The following is a 27,500-nucleotide window of genomic DNA, read 5'->3' on the forward strand; positions in this document are numbered from 1 at the left end:
AATTTCTGATAGTAGACTGAGTGACTTGAAGTCTACATACTCTGTAACAAAATATCAACACTTAAAAGTATCAAACTTTCCATTTTTAGGAACAGAGCAATAAATTCGTTTTAATTCATTTCTAGGTTTCCTTAGGCCTTGTATACTTGTTTTTTATGGGCCATTAAATTTCGCGATTCATGTAACATTATTGGCTGTGATACTCACGCAGCCTGAGAGACTCTGAGGCTTTTTCCAGTCAGATTGCTTAAGGTTCCAAAAGAGTTTAGCCTCGTGCAGATGTTTCTGTTAGTTAACCAACCCAATGCGACACAGACCCAGCACCCAGTGTACCGGTTTTGGTCGTTTCAAAGGCCAGTTGACACATGCCAAAAACACAGAACATGCTGCTAGTGCAATTAGCAATGATCAAGCACACGTCAAGTGAAGATAACAAATGTCCTAACATCAAATACTAACTATCCGTATGAAAACTGTTAATGAGAAACAAACTGGCACTACATCTATGAATGACACGCCGCGTCATAATTTTTTTTATAATTAATATTGACGTGTACTTGATAACACAGGAGCTTAAATATATATCATGCAAAGCTGTACGTCATTGATTACTGCATAGGGGAGGTCAATGCACATTCGCAAATCATTCGGGACAGTTAATGAATCTTTTATCCAGATCGTAATCTTCACGTTTACTGTATTTTGCATCTTTAGGTACTGGTTTCAACAAATGGAATTTTACATGATTAAGTAAACTGCAGGAATAAACTTAATTACTTCTTCGAACGAAGGAGCTAAGGAATTACCTCGATTTCGTCGAACTTCGATAGAACGTGCAAGTGAAACAGAGAGAAAATATCGAATGTTGTAAATAAATGGCGTTATAGTTATCCGTCTTGTAAAAAAGTCCCCATCAAGCCGAGGATAATCGGATGTACACAATTACGGGGTAGTCGCCAAACGTCGTTCGGAATTTCAGATGAATTTGATGGATATTAACGAAGGTGTTTTAAACGGCATACAGAGCATGCAGTTGTTTAGAATAAGGCAATCCATTCGGTAACATACAGACTTGTCTTTTGAGGTTATGTCGCACGATATTTTATGAAGGGGAACCCACTTAATCGAAATCCATGCCATGATATCCAAAGCCAAATAAGAATTATTAAGTACGTACCACCGAATAGAATTCAGTTTGAGACCAATAGTAATATTGCGTAACAATCGACTAAACGTAGTGGCTTAATTTTAAAAATATGTGGCTTAATTTTACAATACGGTTATCCGAAAATAAATTAAGACACATACCTGGACAGTAGTACTCTGGTCAGAAAATGGACTACCGAAGAAGGTACTAATAATGTTCATCACGCAATTGGTGACATAATTCTCCAAAGCAGTGTCCGCATGTTTCCGATCGTGTGTCGCATTTGCGATCAGACTCATGTCAACGATGAACGTCTTTTCGAAAAGAGTCCACATGTGATTTGACGTATAAATCTCTTTCATCTCGACCTCGGTATCGATGTAGCAATGGTTAAGAAAATTGATGTATGCCTCCTTGACCTGTAAAAACGTCAAAAACATACGCACAGATCTGATTAATGAACAATGTTTGTTAGGAATTGCATCTTCAAACGTCCTTACCTCAGGTATGCAATCCGGATGAGTTACCATCGCGACGATGTCGTCCAATGGTAAAAGACTATGGCACTTGATCTCAGTGTTCACATTTTTGCCCATGGTGCAGCAAGCCAGTAGTTTTACAAGTTCCACGTGATATCTGCAATTCGGAAGAAAAGTCTTCTAACTTCTAAGTACGATATGACAATTCTGTAATGAATTTTTACATGACAAACTGCAGACCTAAGTGGACTGCTCTCGTCCATGCGATGTCGCTCAGACTTCATCATCTCCACGAATTGGTAGAACGAAGCTCTGTCGTTATAGAAAACAAGAACATCTTCCCCGGCTTGGACCAACTAAATAACACGACATTTAAATTATAAATATATTCACAAAACGAGAAATGGGCTGAAAATCATTATCATCAACCTACTTCTTGCATCACCATCTCCTGACATTTCCTGATAAACTGATTTTCCGCTTTAACGATCGTTTGAAAAAACTTCAGGTACTGCACGTGTCGCCCGTGGGTCTCGATGCAATGCACAAAGTGTTGTATGACTTTTGCATTGACCTCGTTGCAAAGAATCGAATTGTCCTGGAATATACTGCACACGGTCTGAGCTTCTCGTATGCCGGGGTTGAGGAACAGATCTAACTGCTTATGCAGGAGAACTTGATTCTGCTGATTACCAAGGCAGAAATTTTGCAAAAAGTCATGAGCCAGGCGCATTAACTCGTTCATCCTGACATCCTCCTTCGTGTCGTAAGGTACTTGCAAAAGATCCAATACGACGGTGTGCACGCCAACGTTTCGCAAAAGCCTCTGCTCGTGCTTTCTTGGCTTTACCTGTCCACCAGAGAACGTTTGAATGCATAACTTGTTCATTCTGATTAAAATTTGTTGAATCTTTTTGTACTCCTCAGCCTGGTCTGGATGAAGAGGAGGTCCGACATCCAAGTCAATCGCCGATCCTAGAATAGCATTAACAAAATATATCGATACCGATATAAGATACACCGAGGAGATTGGACCGTGCAACTTTCTTTTTCTAATTCAGACTGAACTACGTTCAATAATATGTAACTAAAACATATGGCAAACCTTTTTTGTCGCAGTGTGCTAAAGGCGGCGCTTTCCGTGGCGTTGTACCATCGTCTTCCTCGTCCTTGCTCTTTTTCTTCTTCCCCCCATGTTCTTCCGTAGCTTTTGATTTATAGACCCAAAGCTCGGACTTTTCAACCGACTGACGTAACACATCCAAGTCTGCTTTGATTTGTTTGTACGATTCAACGTCGCTGTCCGAAACTAAGAGTTGGACCTAAATAACGCAAGGAAGATTTGTTCACTGTGCTCTGCCTTTGTAAGATAAATATTCGAATGTAAGTGAAATAACCTGTTTAAAAGCTTGTAAGACCTCTTGCCTCTGGCTAAAATGTCTAAATAACAGAGTTAACGCTCCAGATACTAAAGGAGGGTAATCGTGCATTGCCAAATGAAGTAATACACGTAAGAAAGTCCTTCCTCCCTGCCCATCGAGATCCAATGCGATGCATTCCTCACTGGAAAATTAAAAAAAAAAGATATATAATAATTTACTTTATATTATATTGGGAATAATATCACGACCTCGAATGGATTTCTATCGAATAAAGAAATGAGATAGCCTGATTTAAACATCGAAGACGTTGAATATATTTGACCGTGTCTAAATTAATAAATATTATTTCGATGTACGGTTTATAGTTTAAACTGCCGAATACTTACCTACTACCAAATATACCCTCAGCTTGTGTTCCAATTACATCTAAATCGATTCCCTTTTGTCCTAGGCTCAGGTCGCCGGAAAGCCTTTCGGTTTCATCGAATTCCCGTTTAAATATGCTTAACAGACATGAAATCCTATAATCCAGTCTGACGTCAAGGATGAACTGTAGAATCTCTATTATTTTGAGCTTCGTGTCCATCACGAGTGGGTACTCCTTCTTCATCAATGGCTTGGGTCTTGGCGATGAATTTCCGGTCAACACTTGACCAGCTGGTCCTAATGTCAAACTCGTCATTACCGCTCCCATATCTCCAATGCATCGTAGCACTCCACCTTCAGCTAATAAAGTAAAATGCGTGTCAATGTTGAATCTCGAGTGAACAATAGAACTGATAGACAGGGCATTTATGAAAAAGATAGTGAAAACATAAAACGGATCTAAAAACCTTCATCAAAAAATATATGTCAAACGACAGAAAAATACTCTTGATGTCAATTTAGATCTATAAACTGTTGTTGATGTAAACTTGGCTGTAATTTAAGATGAACTTTAAACTTAATTTAACAAACCGGACATTCTAAAGCTACGTGTCAAGCCATAACAAAACGTAAGTTGATATAAATGTTTCATACGAACAAAACGCACAGTTTTCTACGGACATTCAAATTATGAACAAAATACTACGCATGCTTGTTAGTTAGTAAGGACACCTTTCTAACACACAAAAGTTACCTGTTTCTTCTGAATCCACGGTTTCAGCTAAACGAAATATATTGAGAATAAGCGTGTTAAGTCACAAAGGTTGTTAAACTATTTAATTTTTACTGCAGGATCATATTGCTAAGGAACAAGTATATTTCTAATATTTGTCAAAAATAATTTAAGGGTATCTACTGTGCATAACGCTAGACTTGAATACTGGAATTATTCTGAGGTTCATTAATAACATTATGAAACCATAACATATTGATTGTATGTCTAAATTTTAATTACTATATTCTTACATGTTTACTGGTAAATACTAAATCAGTTTGTAAGTCATTTAAGGTTGCAAACCAATTTTCGACCTCGTTCACGTTTAATGAATAATAAACTAAATAGTTTAACAGTGTTAAGGCACCACAAAGTATTAGTAGAACTTACAGTCAATTTCACCTGTAGGGATTTTTCCATCGGAGAAATCGCTTTCTGACACACAATCCAAGATGCTAAGTAAAGTTTTCGTTAACCTCAGTAAATCACTGAAACTGTAGAATCCGAAGTAAATTAGATCGCGTGCCAGTTTAACGACCTGAAAGAAAAAAATTCAGATATATGAAACTACCCATTCACATTTTTATGAATAGCAAACAGATGATACATAATGTCGCTTAGGTTTCAAGAGATACCTCAAATGTTAGCTTGTTTTGTTCCTGGTCAGCAAAAGACCACATTTTTGCAACGACATTGCACAAGTAATCTTCAACGAACATTATCGTGGAACTAAATCGGGCTCTAACCGCTTCCTTGTTGAGATCAGGCATTTTATTTGTATCGTAGCTGAAAGAAGGAATGAGGAAAATAATCGCAGTAAAATTAGGCTTCTTAACGTTAATTTTTAAGGATTTTTAAGGTGACTTACTCATTAATGCTCATTTTCGGTGGAATTTCTGACCAAAGTCGAGCATATTTCACAGGTGTAACTTGTTCTTGCGGATCTCTGTCCACGTGAAGATGTAACATCAAACGGCAAAATGATGCGCGAAGTTCATATGGCACCCTCTCATCTGCCATACATCTAAATACACATAATGACACAGTAAATACGTCGTAGAATAAAAAATACATGATGTGTTTATACGAGAAGATCTTACTTTAGTATCAGTTCAATGTCCAGATGAGGTGACAAATTATTAAGTGCCAAATACTGCCTATTAAGACACATGTTGCTAAAGAGATTCAATTGATGTCTATAATAATCCAATATTGCTGCATGCTCCGTGTTACCCATTTTTGCACCTTTCGATAGCTCGCTCAAAGACATGGTTTTCTGTGAAACGGTTTGCAAATTAAAATTTACCACGGGTATCATGCAGTTTATGTTATCGAACAGATAAAACCGTATCAAAGTTTTCGCTATACTCACTGCTCCGTTATTCCACACGAGTAAAATTTCCAGATCTTCGATGACCGTGATCTGCGGTTCCTCGTTTTCTCCTCTCTCGTCTACATCTTCTACTTCCACGCGAGTTTTCATTATCCTGAGTAGCAACTATCATTACTAGCCGAACGTTAGAAGCGGTAACAATGGAAATCAAAAAAAGAAGCACTTACTTAGTGTCTATCAAAATATCTTTGTTCTTTTCACTGAGGACACTTTTGCAAATTAATTCCTGAGTGACCGCAATGGCCTTCTTATTGGATATGCAAAGGTCTGACAGGTAATCCAGAAATCGCGATTCCCAGGTACGCATGTTCTTCCTCACCAATCCCACAAAGGTCTCGATTTCCGCGGCCGTGATGTGTTTCTCCAATAATTTTCTATTGTTATGCAACAGAGCTGTAATGGTATCCTCCGCCAGAATATCGTAACCAATTTGTTTTTGCATAAAAGCAAAGTGTTTGGCGATGTATTCCTAAATAACAGGACGGCATAGAAGAAAGCATTTATTTTTCACGCGATTACGAGCCCCACGAGAACGCAGAGAATGCACAAACCTGCGTAATAAAAGAAAGAGAGTGCGCAATGATACCTGATTTTTCCTATAGTCCTGTTGAGATAGCCTCAGAATACGGTAACACAGACGAAACATATATTTGTACGGTGCGTGTCGAGGATCATTAAGCTCTTCTATCCTAAGGAATGGTCCCTCACCCTGAGCTGATTCTAAGAAAGGTGCCTAGACAAGAAAAATTGTATCACCAACGTAAACCCCAACAGATATTTACTTCTATACAGAGAGTAACAACTACCTGAAGTATCTTGAATAGTTGTCCAAGAATATACTGTTCTCTGAGCAACTTCTGCCTATCTCTAACAGCGTTAGGGACGACCAGCTCTAAAGCCTCGGACTTGTTCTGCTCGTTCTCTAGACCGGCTATAAAATATACTATGTCTTGCAACAAACTAGTCACTGCACGTCTTTCGTTGTGCGATATTGTTCCCTTCTCCAGTTTGCCGCTTATCGAGGCGAGGACTTTACAGGCGTCGTTGGCAAAGTCCAAATCTCGCACCTCTACTGGCGACACGGATCTCAGAGCAAATGCCTCTTTATCCTCCTTATTGAGCGCACAGCCTACCTGAGATGAAGAATTAAATTAAATGTACGATAGTTGGCAATTTTCTATCGGATTTATTACGACTCGGAGGAAATATTTACCTTGGACATTACTGGCTTTTCGTCGTCCTTATCAATGGGCACGCTAGTAGAATGGACCCACGTATTTGTACATATGTGGTGCAGTCTTACGAATGATGACTGTGGTACTAAACTATCACCTCTAGTCAACGTTGTCGGATCCAGCTCGAACAACGAACTGATTTCGTTGCTGTGCGGAACGGAAACTAATCGATACACTGGACCAGAAATATCTGTCGAAATATAAAACCGATTAAAATCTGATATCTCCCTCAATTTACAAATTTACAATGCACAAAAAGTCCCGAATTTTCATTCACCGATACATTCCTTTTAGACAGTAGAATTGAAAATAACTTTTACAAGGCCATGGATTCAACGGTTCTTAAGACATTCAAAGATTGAGAGAAAATATAGTTTGGTATTGCTATGCGACTTATATTGACTATTGGATCCAGAACAATGATAAGAAATGGATGACAAGATTACGAAATTGAGAAAAATAAAATTTGCATATATAATAGTAGGGGGAAACGTTTCTACGTGCTTTATCTTGCGAACTCTTAATTTGACCAAAGGTTATCCCTAAGGTTCATTAAAATTTTGAAGTATTATAAAAATACTCGGTTTATTGTTCTAAAGGAATTACGACGAAATAAGAAATTGTAAATCACGGTGGGCATTTCAAGAAATAGGAATACACAGCTCGGAAAACCGAAATAACCGTCAAAGGAAACGTTCGGCAAAGAAATGGAATCCTTCTCAATCCAACGGTTGACTAAATATATACTACGGAGGCAATAATTTGAAATGCATGCCTTTCGTGGATAAAAATACAGCATACGGTTTCTAAAATACAGGAAGAGGTTCTTTCATGCTTTACCACGCTTGCCTTTCGTTGCCTCGCGCGGCTCGTCGGTGTCTATTTCAGCGGCCAAGTATTGTCCAGTGGCCAAATGTTTAAACCTGAACAAGGAATTCCAGTGACCGGCGCCCCCTCTGCAAGGATCATGTTGCACAACCTGAAAGTAATCGATAATTAACGGAATAATGGTAAATACAATTGATCGTCGATTTTCCCATAGATATATAAAACTAATATATACAGCAAAGCAAAGTATAATCCAACGACATTGCGATGAACCGTAATACATTTTTCAGGTATGATTGACGTTAAATATTTCAGAAGACGTGGAATATATAACGTACTCCTTCGAGATCGCAAGACCTGGCGGTACCTATATATGTATATAACCCGCTGTTATATAATCGATTTTTATTTAATATCATTTCCCAACCTCGACTTCCCAGAGAGCCTTGCTGCTGGTGGCCGCCGTTGCGCTCGTCCTGCCCGTGGTCCTCAGGAATACGTGTTGTTTTTTCTTATACTCGTCCATCGTCAGGAACTTTTCCTGCTCGGCGTGAAACAATCTGACGACGTCGCCCCCTTTCAGAATCTCCTCCTGATTTTCTTTGTGTTCCATGAAGAGAGTAACCTTCCAGGATGTCGAGGCGTTGACGACGTTGACTTCCTTGCAGCCAGGGTTATCGCTGAGCTCGTAATTTGCGGCCGCGTGTAGTCCTTGCCGACCGGCATTAACTGGCTCCAGGATAACTTTGTCCCCGACGACGACGCTGTCACCGTCGCTCCTCAGTTTGTAAAACGGCATTATGTAAAGCCACGAGCCCTCGTTCCCATTCGCGTCAAGGTACACCCTCATCGCGTTCTTCTCCAACAGGGCTGGCAACCTTTTGTTCACCGTCAGGAACTTGTTGGACTTGAGATGAAGAAGCTGCAGGAAAAACTTCAAATTGTCAAGCATCTCGGATAAATAAGACTTGAGAAATGTAAGATACGAAGCGAACCTCGTAAGTGGAACGTTTTATAGCAATTTTCGATAAAATGTGAACACCACGTGACGGAGTACTTGCAACTCGTAACATCAATAAACCGTGGGTAAAAATAACTACGACCTTTTACCTGGATAACATTCCCGTAAGAGACAACGGAGCCCAGTAGCTTTTTATTCTCGGTTTCATTTTGCTTCTTCTCAATCTCGGCGGCATGCTGGAAACAGAGGGCAAACCTTGTATATTATTCTCTGTAAATCACCAAGAGCTTCACGGCTTTCTCCCGCCCCGACAGAACAAACAATTAAGCGCGAACAGAGCGTACCGATACTTCAAAACGTAAATCCCTTTCGGATTTAATGACCGAAAGACTACGAAGCTTTCAGGGAATTTTCCAAGTGCCGGTGCTAGAAAATAAATTTCTCCTCTCGAGCGTCTTCTGTCTTACGTGCACGTCTTTACACTAATAACATTGTTCATTTACCGGTCACATTCCCGTAACCGTATCATTTAATCTGTTCTCTTTAAGCTCAAAAATAGATACGTTCTTAAAATACCGATTCGTTAAAATTGTAGAAAAGCAGGAAATAGATTCGGATCGCAAATCATCCCGAGGTGTCAGTTGGAAAAATCCTTTTTTTTTTGTTCACTCACGTGGAGTCTTTTCAACAATGATGCGTCGGTACTAGAGCTGCCACTTTGTTTGGCTGCTTTCCAGAATTGCTTTTGGGCGGAATAACGGTTCATGGGACATATCTTGAAGAGACAGTCTGAAAATAAAGTATAAAATTAGATAACGACCCTATCTTTACAGGTCCTCCGGCAACGGACACTAATTACGGTGCTTTTTTGGACAAACCTCTGAATTTCTTTGGTGGATTTGTCAAGTCCCCTGCCTCGGGACACACGACGCATCTATCATCCACCAATCTGAAACGACAATGTGATGATTAGACAAAAAAATCCACGCTACTTCTCTTCAATAATCCCACGTAGTATCCATCATTGCACGTGATGTCGCATTTTATTTATTCACCAATTTCTGTGCTCCATTTTCATATAACATTTAGTGAAAAATAATGATTCTCGTATCAAGAAATTATTCGTTATAAATGTTTTCATCTTACTTAGGTGCAGGGTATAAGGAAAGGTATCGCAATTTCCTGATGAAATACGTCATTCAAGTGAAAGGAAGATGTTGAAGAAAACTCTGATGCTCATTTCCTCATAAATCGCGGCCACGCGAACTACCTCCCGATTTATCGTGCGGCGAGCTACACTCGGTCAGCGATTTATTTATTTATTTAATCCGCCTCTATGGGCCGAACATTGACGATAGGCCAATAATAGGTCGAGATACTCGCCAAGTTTGAAGCGATCGAAACTCTCGAATTTGGCGGTGTGTCGTTCAAAACCCCTTTTTCCACGTGTGCGGATATCCGGGTAAACGTTACTCTTTTTGCGAATTCTTCAAAGAAGAACGGTCGCCTAATCGAAGATATATATTTTTTATATTCTACATACTTTTTCATAAGCTTCGTTTCAATTTCGTCTAAAATTATTTTCACCTTGAATACATCGTCTTCTGATATCGTAGGACCTCGAAAATAGAAATTAATGTTCAGAAAGAAAGTCACGCTGATTGACTTTAATAGTCATAAAATTGTCCCATTCCTTCAGCACCTCATGTGCAAAAATGATGACGGCTCTACAAAGCGGAAGTATTTGTGTCTCTTCGTGCCCTCAAAGGCACTCAAATATCCCCCCGTTTGCACGCGAAGAAGTTATGCAAAACGGCGATGTCTTTCCACGAAACGCGGCATAAAGGAAATAGTAAACATGTCCGGAACCAGACGGCACCTACTCTTTTATTTCTCGCAAGGATGAAAAAGACAGGAAGGAGAAAAAACGAAGAGAAAATATGACGGTCCGAGTTCGTCTTTGAATGAGAAGACCTCCCATATGTCGCTTTGACATGTCTTCTGTTAACAATGGACACCACTAATTGCACGTTTAATTATAACTGAACGTAATCACAGCTGGTTAATCTTCTTCCTCCTATTCGTTTCCGTTTTCCCCGTGTGATATTACACTTACGTTCATTCTATTACGAAATTACATATTTTCATCGCGTATTGTAACACGATCTATGCAGATAAAATTTGTGATGAAAATCTAAACATTTTTACTAAATTACCTGATGAAACTTGAACATTTTTCACGCTCTGCGTGTCTTCGATATTTAAAGGTATAAATGTTCAATATTTAAAGATCAAAGACGATAAATAAATATTATCGAAGAAGAAGCTGGGCCTTAATTTTATTTATTCCGTCCTTCGTCAGTCGCCACAGTGGGAGGGAATGAGATTTAAAAATAGCACTATCACAGGGTCACGTCGAAACTGAGATCCTGCCATACGTTACCCCTCTTTTACCCCACTCTAATGGCAAAAGCCATAAATTATTCCGATATCAAGTGTCTTACGAACGCCCTTTTCCGGAAAGGAGGGAAACCAATGGTCTACTTCCGCAAACGGTATAAATTTATATACACGGGAGATATATCAAGGGTGAAATATAGAGGATGGCCCCAACCCCCGGAAGTCACAAAACGACCACTGTTACTCCATTCCGGGGTAATTTGTGCAATCTGTGCCCTTATTACCCTGCAGCTGTTCTCCTACCGAATATTCCACTGCCACGGCTGTCGCCAGTAATGAGTAATGAATAATAACGAAGCATAAATGACTTAAATTATTTGATCCCTCCAGCTCAAAAAAGTATAATCATTACCCTCTCTTAAAAGTAATAACCTCTTACCTTACCCCAGATACTTAAAATCCTGCAACGACCCCGGAAAGAAAACCACATCACGATAATGAATATTCCCAGTCTTAAAAGAGGGAATATTTTCATCACAATCTACCTTTGATATACCTCTTTCCTTTCATTTCACATAATCTACCTACAAGCTCAAGAACGGGGAAAGACCTAAGAAGACAATTATTCCGGAGGACTGCGCCCGTAATTATTTTAGTCCGAGGACGAGGTCCTTCCTTTATTCCTGAATTGCGCCCTCTCTTCACATCGACCACGTCCTCGGAGCAATTTCTCTCGAAAGCTCGGACGTGCAAAAGTATAGACAAGTCCCCCCTGCGTGCACAATTATTCCTATTCCCTATTTCCGCGACAATTACGTACTACGAAGCGTAAACTCGTTACTCGAAGTAAGTTCGGCTTGGAGCACGTCTCGGTCTTACCGTAATTGCGCCTCAAAGTGGCGCAAACAGGAGACCATTGGAAAGCGCAAAGTCGAGCCTGTAGCGACACAGGGTAGGAAGGTACCGTGCAATGACCTTTTTAGGATACTCCCTCTAAATATGATACGTGCAGCCAGCCAGGACTCGGGGGTGGATCGATATTGGGGCAGGTCATGCCTTGCCCAGGGCTTTAAGTCCGCGCGGGACCGAAAAGCGCTTCGTTCCGTTGCCGGCGCACATATGTAGAGTCACCTAAGTATGTATCCGAGCAAAGAGGAAATGTACATCGTCGTTATATCAGCTCCCCTCCGGATCAAAGTAAGATGAGCGGAAAACCTCGGCCGCGGAATAAAAAGTCCTCGTCATAGAATCCGCGACTTTGAACTCGCCGAGTCCTGAGCTTTTCAGTGCGTCAAGTACGCAAGAGACGAGAACCCTCCCCGTTCGAGCAATAGTATACTTCAAAAAGGTCCGTCAAGTAAATTCGAGACTTCGGGATGCCGGAGCACGGACGGACCCCACTGTTCCAGCCATAAAAGAGAAAATTAAGTTTCCATAAAAAATATTCAGGCCTTCAGACAATCTTTCCTCGAGGTCGAAGAAGCCTTGCCGAGGGGACGCCTGAACGTCTAAGAGAGCATCTCCAGGGATCCAATTAAAATCCAATTAATTATAATCAATCTAATTGATCATCAATTTAATTCCGAGCTAAATCCCCGCTGATGAGATAGTTAATCAATGGTTCGTGGAGAGGAGCCAAATCGCTCAGGGAGGCAGTCCAGATTTTCGATAAGAATAAGATAGATGACGCGCGATAAGGCAAGTCAAAGTGTACCGTTTGCGGGCGAACGTCGGAAAAATGAAGAGCTTCACCTCATTTCCTAACCAGATTGCGGCTTCTTTCCCCTTCTAAGCTCCTTAGAGGAGTCAAGGGCGTGTCCTTGTAACCTAATATCTAGAACCAATCATTCGCTCTTGGGCAAATTGTTTTACCACGATCGGAGACGAAATCCGCCGATCGTCTTGTAAAGGGGGAAGGACTACGCGAAATTCAAAGGGAATCGTCGAGGAGACGGATGGCCGACGCGTATGCTAATCTCCGCCGCGATAATGGCAAACCGGGGAGAAAAAAAAACTAAAGCGTGACGCGCGATCGAGCAAGGAAAAACCGATACTCGTTATTTCTGGTCCGTGCGTCCCACTGAGGCAATAAGGGACTGCAGTGAACAGCCTCCCGGAGCATCGCGTCACACTCGTAAGGCACCGGAAATGGAGCGGAAGTAAACGATTTAAGCGTGCGGCCATATTGCCGTGCCAAAGGATCGACTCCTCGAATCCTCGCGGGTCAAGCTCGTGGATTTTCATTAGCGGATAAGGACCCTCTTTCAATCGGTGACAAGGCGCCGTCCTTCTTCTTCGAACACTTGGATGGATAGAGGAAGAACTTTACTTCCCTCCCTTGAGCAGTTCTGCTCACGGAAATAAAACTTCAGGTTCATTCGACAAAATCGTTCGTTTGCCTGTATCTGGTTCTTCCCGGTTTGATCAAACGAACCGAATTTCACTTCACCTGAAACTCGTCCGCTTTAATCGACCGAAGTGTTTGGTTAAGTCGTTTTATTAATTTTAGAAGATATTTAGGTGAACGAACAAGGAAGGCTCGATGAAGTCTACCGAATCATATTAATATTTGGTTCGATCAAACAAACGATATTGACCATGGAATTTTGTCACGTCAACCAGATATTTGGTTGTGCATGCAATAATCGTGGAATATGTTCGATCCATTGAAAATTGTATCGATTGAAGTAAATATTTATTTGCGCGTAAGTAGGTGCGCCCATGCCAAAGATATAGAATTTCGATAACATTGAAGTGATAATATTAGGCTGTTTGGAATCAACGCGAGTCGCTGGTTTCCATTGTCAGAAGCATCCAAACTGGCGCGGGCATTAAGCCGCATGTAAACGGCCCAATTAACGCATCTGCACCTGCGAGAGTGACTTTTAATTATCTAACGCGGGTTTCTGGACGAGTCGAGAGGAGCTGGAAATATAGCTTAGAGAACATAAAGGTGTCTGGGCTATTTCTAAAAAAAGATTCTCAAACAGTCGTAAGGGCCCTCGGCTCTCCGAAGGTACCATCAACGAGGAATTCTTAAGGTCTTTTGTCGTAGAGATGGAACTAAATGCGAAGACCGGCGAGTGGCGAGAAATGAAACTTCTTATTAAACCCGATTCGACAATGGGGTTCATTAGGCGGCTAATTGAGACGTCCGAAATTTTCGAATTTTGTCTTCACTTCCATGACTGGACTAATCAACGAGAAACTTCCGACTCGCCGAGGAGCCTTATTCAAAACAAAACAAACTGCGGTTTTTGTCAAATCTTAGACAGCCGCGAAATACCTAGTACGGTTCAATGCCAATTGAAAGAAACTATATGCAAATCGGGAAGGAAACGGACTTTATCTAAGACCTCATTCGCGGTTTTCAATGCAGCCTAAGTAGGCAAAGCATGCCTGACCTATTTCTGCTGGAACTACTAAGCAAGAGAATCCGCCGACGTGTTTCCGCTATTCAAGAATACGACGAAAAAGAAACGCGAACCCGGAAAGCACGACGCGTTTGTTATTGTCTAGGAAGAACTCTAATTTAATTGTTCGTCAAGCTCTAAGAGAAACACCGATGTCGGTTCCATCGCTCCGGCGAAATTCACGTATTCCACGTCGAGCTCACCTCGTTAAATGAAGCGCTGCGATTGCTTTTACCTTAATTTACATAATTATTAGGTAGATAAAACGTAAATTGAAGGGATCCCGAATTTGCACTATAAGCACTTTCCCATCATTTTGCCTCTATCTTTCGAGGTTGGTGATGGAATTCGTCAGAAATATCAATCCAGACATTTATCCAGAATTAAGGAGCCGTTTGTAAGAAAAGAGAGACGAAACGAACTTCAATGACAAAACTCGATTTATCCGATTTTTTAAGTAAAATTTCTTAAAACACGATAGGACGTAAACTTTTCCGTCAGTATCACTTAACTTAACATAACTTTCGACATTTAAAATGGAATGAAAGATAATACGGACAAAAAATGGCAATAACAACGCCCAAAATAGCCAAGTCTAACGGCCAAAAATATTCGGCAATATCTATTAATTCTCCTTAAGTTAAAAATTGAATTTCAAACGCTCCAACAACCAAGCATCGATTTTTACTAAACGAAGCAAAATCAAGATCGGGGATCGATATCGATGCCACCTTCGAATCAAAAAATGACCGCGGTCGATAAAAGATTCGCAATTTCGTCGATTATCGTCCACGTAGTGCCTATAAATCGATCAGGCTCTGCTCGAAAATCTAAATCGCAAGTGTCGGCAAAATTAAACGCAAATCGTGCCGATCTAAGCCCCTCGAAAGCTATTTTTATCTCGGCAAGGCGTTCGGAATTTCATATTAAGTATTTCCCAAAGTCGCGCATCGACGGCATGGTCGTCGTCGGGTCTAATAATATATCACCGAGGACGATCCTTGGGACAAGAGCGATCGGTACGATCGACCCGATATCGATTTCGCTATCCGCTCGCCAATCCTGGCGACCGTTCCTGCTAACCCTTTATATTGGCCGGCGTAACCTCCAGTTATCAACGGGGCCGATTATAAAATTAACACGGGCACGTCCACCGACTCGTACACGCACACGTACGCGCTGGTAAACGTCACCGGTGCGTACGTAACGCGGGCAAGTAGTGCGTCCATGCACGACGGGCGACAATGCCGGAATACACCTCGCGAGGCTTTCGTCAGGCGGCACTTTTGTCACGCCTCGAGGTGTCCATTGTAAGTAGAGGCTCGTAAATGTAAGTCACACCGGGCGGCGATGAGCACACTATAAGAGACATTGACGAGACTGGTTTGCGCGCGAGAGAACCGGGAAGAAGAAGCTCCAGGTAAACCGAAGCGATCACGTTCCCGCGTCTTTTCACGCCGGAAGGGTGCTCGGAAAAATGCTGCTCAACGGAAGCGTCGAGGCGACACAAAAGCTACGTGACAGAAATTATTGCGGAGCATTTAGCGTTGTACCGATGTAAACGCGGCCGACCCGACTTTTTGCTCGGTATTTTTCCTCCGAAAATGGAAATGACTCCGCGCGAGGAAACGAAACGACCGATTGGACCACAAGAGTGATGCGTACCCTCGTATTCATGTACACTTGAATATATGCCGTCCAAGGTGCTTCTTGGGCACCGAGATATCAATGATGTTATTTCATTGTGTACAATTTCGTGAGTTATCGATGTTACGCGCCCGACCCGACTTTTTGTTCCAGCCTTTTCCTCCGAAAATGGAAATGACTCCGCGTGAGGAACGGAAGGATGTATTTGTACGTAGAAGCGGTACGAACACTCGTATTTACGTACGTCTGCATATCCGCACTCTAAGGTTCTTCTTAAGCACCGGAATATCACCGATGATTTATTTCATTATGTATAATTTCGTGAGTTACGTAAAGTTACGTTTACGTTACGTAATTAGAATGAAATGCCACCGTGTCGTCGCCGCTTTCGGGGTACGCTCCTTGCGCGAAATTTTTATATAATTTGCAGGGTGTTGATATCGAGTTACATACTTCTGGTGTAATTGCCATTTTTGTAAGATTGCACAACGCGCCATTGATCATTTTCTTGGACTCCATGCAAGACGTTTTGTCCATGTTGGTTGAAGCCACTTCCTTACCGACGCTTTGCTTTCGTCTCTTGAATTCTTATCGTACGTTTTTAGGTATACTTTTTCACAATGTCCGCGGTAATACTACGGACTACTGGATTTCGAAAAAAGTGAAAAGGAGAATATCGCATATGGGGGTGGAAAACAATCGAGCAGCCGATGAGTCGCGCTAAAAGAGGTTGCATAATTGGAAGATCTACGATCTCCGTACATCACCGGTCGAGCATTTATAATGCTGGCACAAAGATCCCCGGTGGATAAGACTCTTTGCTTGAAGTAGGTAGAGTTCAAGCATGAATGGACCGATCCATAGAATGCTTAAGGACGAGCCATAGTGTTGAGGTAGGCTCGTCATCTCCTAAACGCTTGACTTTGAACATCGGACACTCGAAAACACCGTCAAGATGCTGATACTGTACTTGTTGCTGATATTTGCGCAACAGTCTTGCAGTTTACCCTTGATTTCCAAAGAATACGTCAAAAACATAAGTGAATAATTCAATTAATTAAAATAAACCCTGGCAAGATGTTGACCCTACACTTGTTGCTATTTGCTCAAGAACGCAGCAGTTCATATATATTAATCTCCCAAAACGAGCTAAAATCGTAAATGAATAATGGAATTAATCTAAAATAATCGTTTTTTAGTCACACAATTCGGTGATTCACGATTTAAGATGTTCCATTTACAGGTACATATTTGAAACATACGATTAGATGTTGAAATCGTAAAATTTAGGGTTCTATTGAATGTCGGGATGTATTTTAAACCGTACCAAATGCACGGTTCATGCTTAACCGGGGTGTTACAGTTTATATACGGTTTTGTTAATAGAAAGCTGATAAAGTGCTGGACTGTCCTATTTCTCGAAATCCTAAGAAAATTATTGCACCCATAAACTTTGCCGCTGCCCGTATTGCTCTCCGTTGCTTCTGCATTTATTTACCCCTTCCATTTACCCCCCGGATCAGCCGCAATGCTCCAATTCCTTCTTCCCATAACATCCGTGGAAATTTATTTCACATTTAAACAAGTGCACAGCGCTCGCCGCATCTGGCCATAGCTATCGAACTTTAACGTTTCTCCAAATCATAAGATCATTGGATGATAATTCTGAAAAATCAAAATCTTGATAACCAAGTCTGAATGCTTCGTGACGACCCTAGAATAATATCAGGTGATTCCAGTTTGTTTAAAAAAAAAAGCAATCTTGCTTTTCTTCAACCGTAAACAAGGTACTAATCGTCCTCCCCTTCGCAAATGTCAGAAGATGGCTAAAATATTAAACCTTCCTTGAATTAAGTTTTTCGCCACTTTTGTCAAATTTAGAAGTACACATAGGGCAGGGGTATAAAAATCGAGAAAATTCCTGCAGGCTTGCAAATTCCGGGGAATTCATTTCAGCTCGAAAATGTAGCACAGATATGGTAATGAGCTCTCGCGCCCTTGCGAAAATCGGCGAAAACGAAGGTCCGGCAAAAATTAGTCCGTTCGTTCATATAAGGCTATCTTACCTCGACCGAAACAAGTCGAAAGTGATTCCGTAAATTGTGGACTTACCCCAAGGTCGACAGGAATCCCGAGACACTTCCCTCGGCGTACAAACTGACGATGTCGCCGAGGTGAAGGAAACTCGCCGATCCCAGAATTTCTCCCATCCTGAAGTCGATCTTCAACTTCCTGGGTCGGGAACCGAAGGACCGCTGATTGGCCCTTTAATCGAATGAAACTTCCATAGTGTCTCCTGAAATCCAATGTGCAAAATTCCTTATGGCTCCTCTGTCGACAAGACGTCCGACAAAGCAACGACGGGAAGGTATTGTTCAATATTTAAACGAATAGAAATAAAGCGACAATGAAAAGCAAAGAGGAACTCGTCAAAATACACATCGTTACGACTGAATGAAAATGATTTTATGCAATATTCCACATCTTCTCCCCTCACGGAGGGAAAAAGTTGTTACAATTACTACAATTGGGATAGATATAACAGCAATCGCAGGGAAATATAAGGACAGCAGTTCTACAAAATAATGATAACTCTGCTAAAAATGTCAAATGTACAATTTCTTTGTAGTACATATTATTACAAAGAATGATTACAGTTACAACGATACGACAGTTATATTTACAATCGCGCCAGCATAAAGTCGTCAACTGAAGCAATAGTTACCACATAACATGTGTATATAACGTTTGCTAGTGTACCCTTTACTGTTGATACATGTAGAAAGTAACATGCAGCAACGCATTTATTACCGTTGGGGTAGCTAGAAAATAGAATAGCGACATGTGTATATTACAGTCAGCTCACGTAAAAAGTATCATTGTAAACGGTATCCTTTCCCGTCGGGAACTCGGGAAATCACTACAGATATAATACATTGAAAACGATAAATATTTGTTTTACGTAAAGCTTACCTTGGAACGATTGTTGTAGGTTCCCTAACCTCTACTCCTAAAGTTCATTTTTTATAAAATCATCCATGTAGTCACTTAATCAAACTATTACAATGAATTGAAAAAGTAAAACTCGATCTTAAATTAGATCGAAAACCGAATTTCGGAGAGGACCGAATGATGCGGCTACGGAAGTCACAATGAATCTAACAGTTCGCAGGACTGCGCATGTCACGACCCGAATGCTTCTCGCGCTGTGTCTTAAACGCACAATAGGAACAATAACAGTTCATGCTTTTAAACATTACCTGTGCTACGGTATATAATACGATTTTTAATAGAGTTCTTGCTTTTAATTTTAACAACTGTGATGGTCATTTTTACCCGTGCCTTAATACGTGTAATTTTTACTTTCCAATGTTATATATGTAACACTATCGGATGCACATATACCTACAATTTATTTACAAGAATTCTGCAGTCACGACCTGAATGCTTCTCGCGCTGTGTCTTAAACGCACAAAAGGAACAATAACAATTCATGCTTTTAAACATTACCTGTGCTACGGTATATAATACGATTTTTAATAGAGTTCTTGCTTTTAACTTTAACAACTGTGATGGTCATTTTTACCCGTGCCTTTATACGTGTAATTTTTACTTTCCAATGTTATATATGTAACACTGTCGGATGCAAATATACCTACAATTTATTTACAAGAATTCTGCAGTCACGACCCGAATACTTCTCGCGCTGTGTCTTAAACGCACAAAAGGAACAATAACAGTTCATGCTTTTAAACATTACCTGTGCTACGGTATATAATACGATTTTTAATAGAGTTCTTGCTTTTAATTTTAACAACTGTGATGGTCATTTTTACCCGTGCCTTTACACGTGTAATTTTTACTTTCCAATGTTATATATGTAACACTGTCGGATGCAAATATACCTACAATTTATTTACAAGAATTCTGCAGTTGGTGCTACAGCCGCAATGGTTAAAAGGACAGAAAATTGTAATTACATCTACAATAATTGTTGTTAAGGTTACACCAATACTTTAACCCGCGAGCATATGCAATGATTACAATATTATTTTTCTGCGCGCTCCGAAAGGCTGTGCCGAGCTTTAGTTCGAAGCACAAGGTAATATAAAAATTGTTTAAAAATAGACCATGCCAATGCCATGCTTCGCCGAAAATAACACCGTAGGGAAAACGAGAGAAAGCAATTTCTGTATGCGTACACGGTTGTTGTGGAAATTACAATTTCCGTTTGTAAACGGCAGAAGCGTGGACCCATGTGTTAGTAATATCGCTAATAGTAAAGTGTATTACATAGAAATTGCTCGATACCGTTAAACCTATGCAAAGGACAAGAGTACACTTCATTAAATCCTGAAACGAAGGGGATAATGTCGAGGCCGCCTTTCGATGTGAATCGACCCTTAAACTTCCCCCGATAATACGTCTGCATAGGTACTCACACACACGGAGGTAAATCTCGGCGATATATTATTAGAATTTTCAGGTTCGACAGGAGATCGATAAACTTCCGTAGACCGGTTCGTATCGCAGATATGAAGGTTCTTAATCATCTCCTGGGAAAATATTGAGAGGTCTCGGCGAAGAGTCAACGAGAACTCATGACTCGGGTTAATCACGTAGAATTGGATCGAATGAGTATAAGGGACACTTGAAATGTTGATTGCATCGCATAATCCTACATGCCACAATATTTAGTTATAATATTTATAATAAACTCCAGCAGGTCTCGAAATTCACTTCACCTAAAAATATCCGCTGAACGTCCAAAAATGTATACAAATATATTGTCATTTAGCATAATAAACATATTTCGACCGCTAATAACTTGCACGATCCTTCAACCTGCTTGTTTACGCGATAGAAATAAAAACCTTTATTTTTTATTAAAATTTGTACGGACTTTGGCGTAATCACGTAGAATTGAATCGAATGAGTATAAGGGACACTTGAAATGTTGATTGCATCGCATAATACTACATGCCACAATATTTAGTTATAATATTTATAATAAACTCCAGCAGGTCTCGAAATTCACTTCACCTAAAAATATCTTCAGAACGTCCAAAAATGTATACAAATATATTGTCATTTAGCATAATAAACATATTTCGACCGCTAATAACTTGCACGGTCCTTCAACCTGCTTGTTTACGCGATAGAAATAAAAACCTTTACTTTTTATTCAAGTTTGTACGGACTTTGGCCTTTACGAAAAACAAGTAACTTTCGTGGATGCTGAATTTAAACTTAACTTTTATATTACCACCCTAAACCCCCCGCTTGAAACTGTCTAATAATTCATAAAAGTGCGACAAAGGCTTGGCTTCACGCAACACTTATTGGGTCATATTTTCCCATCTCTGACGCCATTTTTCATTAACCAACAATGGAATTTTAATCGGGAAGAGGAACCTCTGAAAATTCCCTCGCAACTTCTCATCATTAAGGAACTTAGCGGACTTCTCGGTAAATGGTCGGGGTCAACTTTGGAAACACGTAACTTTAAGTACCCGCGGATTACGTAAGTGTATTATATTAATTAAGCCACTTCCGACACTCCACGGTAAGTAGTTAAAGAGTAAAGCATGTAGTGTTGCTACATTTAACTGAAATTAGAAAAGAAAACCACCCAAGGAAGCTCGGTCGAAGCGATGATAACTTCGCGGTACCTTTTCACTATGATAACGTACAAAAAAAAATGCATTTCCCTGTTTCCCGTTAAAACCTAAATTTCCATAAACCGGATTACTCCCGTTTCCTCGTGAATTAATTCCAGGGTAACAATTTCCCCCTGCCACGAGAAATGCCAGCCGAATATTCCATAAACATGTGGCTTTAATTAAACATGAGACCGGAGCGCTCCTTTAATTAAATTACAAATCCCGAATATCGTAAACAAAAGCATTCGAAATGATCTCCCCGTAAATCGCAATGCACGCGGCGTACATTTAACACCTAAAACAGATACTAAACCAAATAACGCGTTAATAACCACGGAGTAATTTAACAGAGGCGAAAATGAATGCAACCATTAAGAAACATCGAGATGATTATACACTCGTCTGTCGAAGAGAAGAAGATTATGCAATGAGATCCGCTATCAGCAGATCTCGTTGCATTATCGCATCTGGATCGTAAGAGTCCTCCGATGAAACTCGTTCGAAAATTCCATCTCGAGTCGCATAATTCTTTCCCCGATAGGTATGTCACTCTTGATTTTTCCGATACGCGTCATCGGAAATTCAGACAACTCAGGAACTATTCCCCTGACGCATTACCTGCGACATTTGACATTATTTTTTTTTTTTCCCCCAATTTATATTTACGCCATCTAGAGTATGTCGAGATATCGCGCTAAATAATTAACGTCACATGGCCTTGTTACATCCCGTACGTCTCGATTACTGATCTCCAATAGCACAATCTGAATACGCGGTGGGACTAGTTTCCCTCTAAAGGCAAATTAATTACCAACGGACCGATAACGATGCCTCTGAATGGTATCAGTGCGACGTGTCGGTGACGGGGAGATCGAATCGAGGACTTCCGTTCTGCGCGTCTCTCTTTGTCGGCCCACGCGGAATACGAATACCGCAAATCGGCGGAAAATCCGTTGATACCGCGAACCATGAAAACCTGTCTAATATTCCGGCATTGCACGCGCCAATTAAAGGAGCGATAAATCTCCCCCCGGTCGGAAAAACGCGGCGAAACACTCGCAAGTGACAAGGCCAAGCTCGACACTTGCTGGTTATCATTTCTTGGCTTCGAACCGGCAAAGTTACTTTTCTAGAATCCTCGAGTACCTTAACTAGAAGACGTACGTTTGAAAGAAAAATCAGGACCACCGCGATGACGGAGAGAAATAAAGTCTAATTATGTCCACGGGGTATAAAATTCTAATTACCGATCATGAAACCGATGCGATAATTCCTACCACTGATAACTGCATTTTTCAGAATTCTTCATTTACTGAGTTAACTTGTAACGTGCATACGTGTTCAGATAATACCCAGAAAAGCTCTTATGATTGGCTGATGATTCTTTGAACCTGCAATCCACGGAACTGGATAAAGGCTTGATATCTCCATTTCTTTTTGTCTTGTTTTAATATAGACATTTTCATTATACAGGAGAATGAAACGCGAAACGAGGCGGCGAAAGGCAAATTGAAAATTGCGAATTCATGTAAAAAAAAAAACAATCTAATTGGTTTCACAGCGGAAGCTTTGCGGGGAATCCTTTCCCGTTCTTTTTTTTTTCCTTTTTTAATTCGCTTTTCCAACCGCGCCGTTCCGGGGCTTCGAAAAAATTAATCCATCGTTTGTCCCATTTTCTTGAAACTCGGTTCTCGCGAAACGTGTATTCGGAGTGAATTTTTTATCGGCCCGTTCCGCTGTGTAGTCCTGGGCTTCGCCAAGGATTACGGGCTTTGAAAAGAGATCTACACCAAAGCCGCCTAGTAGAAAATAGAAGTAAATGTACACGAGCTTTCCATCAAGGCGAGCATTTCCTGGTGTCAAAAAGGACCATTCCCGAGAAGTTAACGCCTATGAAAGACCCGCCAATCTAATTGACCCTGCTTGTACACATTATGCAAGATTAGAACAGTAGAAAAAAAAAATAAAACAATTTTCGCGAAGAAGCGTTTGCAAACGCTTGTTCTTATTATTGACTATAATTTTTTTCTGAAAATGCATCGAACTAATTGGTTTTTTTTATTTATTCGAAATAACGACACCGCGCTTGGAAAGAAATTGCTGGAGACCTCTTCAAGAATTGAATACGGTTGCCGCCTTCGGAAATTGAGTGCGTTCAAAGCAATTTTCATTGTAACTTGTCCGGTGTGACGACAATCGTCAGAGCACATGTGGTACTTGTTTTTCAATAAGCTCATCGCAACGAGCAATGATCACCAATTGCCTGCCAATACGAGCTGATGGGTATGCTCCGTTTTAAGTGTGAAATACTGCCACATTACCCGTGCAATATATTGCACCTAGTGCATCCGATGATCTCGCGTTATCAATGGAAACTGTTACAGGAAATATCTGGGCAAATCGAAACGCTGAATTTCTAATAATAATTTAATATATACCCGTTGAAGAATTTCCTGAATAAGGGTTAGACATTTTTCGTTAATGTTCATTGGACACAAATAATTAGCCTTTCATTTCCTTAACCGAGTCTCCATTGAGCGAATTAAATTGAAAGAAATGGACGAATATAAATTAAAATAAAAGATTAAGTAGTTAATCCGACTACTGTACGTAAAGTTAAGTAAATAAAAATTTAGATACAATTTACTTGATTTCATATCTCCGGCACGAGATATGTATAATTCACTTAATAGAAACTAGCAAATCAAATAATACACGGCGACTCGAATTTTCAGCGTGGGAATGTGACAAATATGTACGGAAACGAAATGAAGAATAATATTTAGATCTTAGGTAGACATATTTCAGTCTATGGAATTCACTTTAAAAACTTTCCAATTTAATCTCGGAATCCATCAACGCATATTTGCCTAGAGGGTTCACTAAAATGATAAGAGCTATAGGAATAATGAAGTACCTACAAAACTACATGACAACCTCTACCAACGGAGTTTAACCAACAAAAATCACACGGTTCCCATGTCACGATTTTCCCTCAAAATTGACAAACATTTCCCTGAATTTCTCCAAATATTTACATTACTTTCAAACCTGACAGAGCACGATCGAATATAACATGCTATTAATTTACAAAAAGTCAATAACAAATATTTCGGTTTCAGCAAATTTAAAGGTGACGTGAACTTCGATAACTCTATTTGCAAAAATCCTATTCACAAAATCGTCGTATCAGAAGATTCCAATTAGTAAAACACAAGAATTCTTGCTCTTAGTTAAGAGACCTTGATTTAAGACAAATTCAAAAATTTCTTACTACGTGCATTGCCGGGAATTACGCATCGAATAAATGAGTCATTATCGTTAAGAATGCTTCGTAAACAATCAACACTACAAATGATTAAAAGGATCGAGCGTGCCGAAACTAACTTACAGATTACACCTGAAGACAATGAAATGCAACCAGCGTTTCGCACCTGTATGCAAGGATCAACGTTGAAACCATTAATCATCATCAACCGGTGCCAGTGAGAGCAAAATTAGACACGCTCATCTTAACAATAATACATCATCATCTGGAATTATAATTCCTCATAACTGAATGCTAAATGTGAGAAACGTTTCATTCTATTGTACTTTCGATGCCAGACACTGAAATGCAGTCCAAAATGTTCCTAATAACTATGGCTAGCCTAATCAAGAAGTTCTATTATCGAAGCAACAATAACTTGTCACTCATAAATATTCACATCTAATCAAACAATTCGTGGCACCGCAGACAAGCTCAAAGTGAGCCAAATAAAAGAAGAAGATACTCGACATACCTTTCGAGTACTAACATACAGCAAAACCAGATTAAGCAAGGCCGGAGATAATTTACAGTTTACACGTGGAAATAAAAAACTGCGACCTGTACTCCATTCTCGCGTGCGAATATTAATGCGAAAAGCATGCAATGGCCGCCAACCGGATGGACCGAGTATAAAGCCAGATATTCTCAATCCTGATAAAAAGTGTAGGACATTCGTCCACTTGCACGCTTTTTCACCGAGCACAATGCATCAGGCGATGTTACCGTCGAGGATCCCAGGAAATAATCTAAATAAAAAACAACCAGTGGAACGGAATCCCCAAGCTAATATAAAATCGATCGAGCATCGAGAGAAAAGAAGGATCCTTCTATTCCTTCCTGCCCGCAAATATTAATATTAAAAATATTACCATAAAAAGATGTACCGGCATAGAAATGACATAAATACACAAAACCGTAAGCGTTTTTATAAGTAATTTTTCGTAAATAAGTTCACTCGCTAAATGACAAGAAAAGTCAATCTTTATGCAAAAATCAAGAGCGAGGAATGCATCCGTATAATTCCTGAGGAATAAAGACGCACTTTGCTTCGTCAGCGAGAAATATCATTCGGCATGCATTCAATATATGGAATGGAAGCATAATGTGGATAACGGAGTGGAAGATGTACAAGATGTATGTCACACGTTTTCATGTTTTCACCTTTCGAGAGCAAGTTAGAGTTAATAAAATAAATAAGCTACGACCGAGGTATTACGACTAATCGTTAATTTTCGTTAAACATAAAATAAGCCAAAGTCACAGCGTCAACGTTATTAATTTTCTCGAGTCGACCCTGATTTTCTCTCGGATAGTCGGAGAGTAGAGTCATCTCTCCAGGCATCCTACTTAGGGAAGCAACGTAATAATGCCCTGATCGAGCGACCCTTCGTCCCCCTGTCGCGAGCAAAAAGCCCTTCCCCCGTTCCCCAGATAGGTGCAGTTAAGGCCTTATCCGAAAATTCGCGTGGCACATCCGCCGTTAAAAATGCCATTTCCGGTGGGAGGCCGCTCGATCGATCCCCACGTAGAAGCGGCTCCGTTCGTTTTCCACGTCGGACCGGACGAGAGGCGAGCTCGGAAACGAGGAAGAAGCGGTGAACTTTATACCGGGCGATAAGCGGAAGAGAAGGAGCCGGCGGAGGAACGAGAAGAAGAAGAAGAAAAAGAAAAGAAGCGGCTGGCCTCACCTCCCGGTCCTCGAGAAGCTCCTTCAAATCCCCGAGAAGTCGCGCCCTCTTCGCAGCCTCGGCGGATTGGCCCTCGCGGGATCGACGGCGGGTCGATCGACCCGCCGATCGATCGATCGATACTCTCGATTGGCGCTGTCAGCCGCCACGGGCGACGCGCGCGCGCGCGCGCGGTCCGTCGAGGCGCGACCGCGATCGCGATCGGCGCCTCCGCCCTTTCGCCGATCGATCCCACCGGAAGTGCGGAGGGCCCCGGAAGTGCGCGGCCGCGGCCTCCTGGAGTCTCTGCCAACCTCGCGGACCAGTCCCGGATGTCGGGTGCGCGCACCGCGAGCCGCTATTCGTCCACGCAGCGAGCGACGCCGGCGAGACACGAGCTTACCGCACGGTGGCTCCGATACGACTGACTGCTGGATTCGAGGATACGGGGATCCGAGCGCCAGGGCCGCAGGCGGCGCGAGTCGGAGCGCCGCGGCTAATCGACGCGCCGCCGATACCGAGTCCGAGATCCGCCGACGAATCCGAGACGGATACGCTCCCCGAGACCCCGACGGGCTCCTCCAGTCGGAATCCCGTGCCTTTTGTGTAAAGCATTCGAGGAATCCCGAGACTTTCATCCTTAGGGAGAGAAAACGGGAGAGCTAACGAGATGGACCCGCGCCGGTCAAAGGAGCGCCGCCGCTCGGTCGCGGTTCCACTTTCTGGCGCGTGCTTTGCTTATGGACGGACAAAGTGGAACCTAGACTCGGGAGGCGCGTTTGGGGACCGCCTGTCCTCACCTGGCTGTCGACCCTGGCTTCGGACCGACCTCTT

At 41.2% G+C, this 27,500-nt stretch overlaps 1 protein-coding gene across 5 annotated transcripts in view; it reads right to left on the reverse strand.

Annotated features, from left to right (window-relative positions):
- The window catches only part of LOC105698366 (inositol 1,4,5-trisphosphate receptor), a 37,036-nt gene extending 9,986 nt beyond the window's left edge, over nt 1-27,050 (reverse strand). For 2 of the 5 annotated variants that reach the window (XM_012422555.2, XM_012422553.2), the window contains exons 1-23: nt 26,688-27,050; nt 18,139-18,322; nt 9,445-9,515; nt 9,240-9,355; nt 8,716-8,802; nt 8,033-8,527; nt 7,618-7,756; nt 6,756-6,967; nt 6,349-6,675; nt 6,129-6,275; nt 5,710-6,011; nt 5,522-5,636; nt 5,250-5,425; nt 5,018-5,173; nt 4,785-4,935; nt 4,540-4,687; nt 3,395-3,734; nt 3,024-3,189; nt 2,732-2,948; nt 2,060-2,601; nt 1,867-1,982; nt 1,648-1,783; nt 1,309-1,566 (exon numbers count right to left, since the gene is read on the reverse strand). In XM_012422555.2, the coding sequence (XP_012277978.1) occupies nt 1,309-1,566; nt 1,648-1,783; nt 1,867-1,982; nt 2,060-2,601; nt 2,732-2,948; nt 3,024-3,189; nt 3,395-3,734; nt 4,540-4,687; nt 4,785-4,935; nt 5,018-5,173; nt 5,250-5,425; nt 5,522-5,636; nt 5,710-6,011; nt 6,129-6,275; nt 6,349-6,675; nt 6,756-6,967; nt 7,618-7,756; nt 8,033-8,527; nt 8,716-8,802; nt 9,240-9,355; nt 9,445-9,515; nt 18,139-18,236 (4,515 nt within the window). In that variant the 5' untranslated portion in view covers nt 18,237-18,322; nt 26,688-27,050. The remainder of the gene's footprint in view (nt 1-1,308; nt 1,567-1,647; nt 1,784-1,866; nt 1,983-2,059; nt 2,602-2,731; nt 2,949-3,023; nt 3,190-3,394; nt 3,735-4,539; nt 4,688-4,784; nt 4,936-5,017; nt 5,174-5,249; nt 5,426-5,521; nt 5,637-5,709; nt 6,012-6,128; nt 6,276-6,348; nt 6,676-6,755; nt 6,968-7,617; nt 7,757-8,032; nt 8,528-8,715; nt 8,803-9,239; nt 9,356-9,444; nt 9,516-18,138; nt 18,323-26,687) is intronic. The other 3 variants (XM_012422554.2, XM_012422556.2, XM_023434934.1) reach the window with 3 other exon arrangements.
- Nucleotides 27,051-27,500: the final 450 nt, after the last annotated feature.

The sequence above is a fragment of the Orussus abietinus genome, unplaced genomic scaffold (assembly GCF_000612105.2).
Source record: "Orussus abietinus isolate OABI.00-Male unplaced genomic scaffold, Oabi_2.0 scaffold70, whole genome shotgun sequence".
NCBI lineage: Eukaryota > Metazoa > Arthropoda > Insecta > Hymenoptera > Orussidae > Orussus > Orussus abietinus.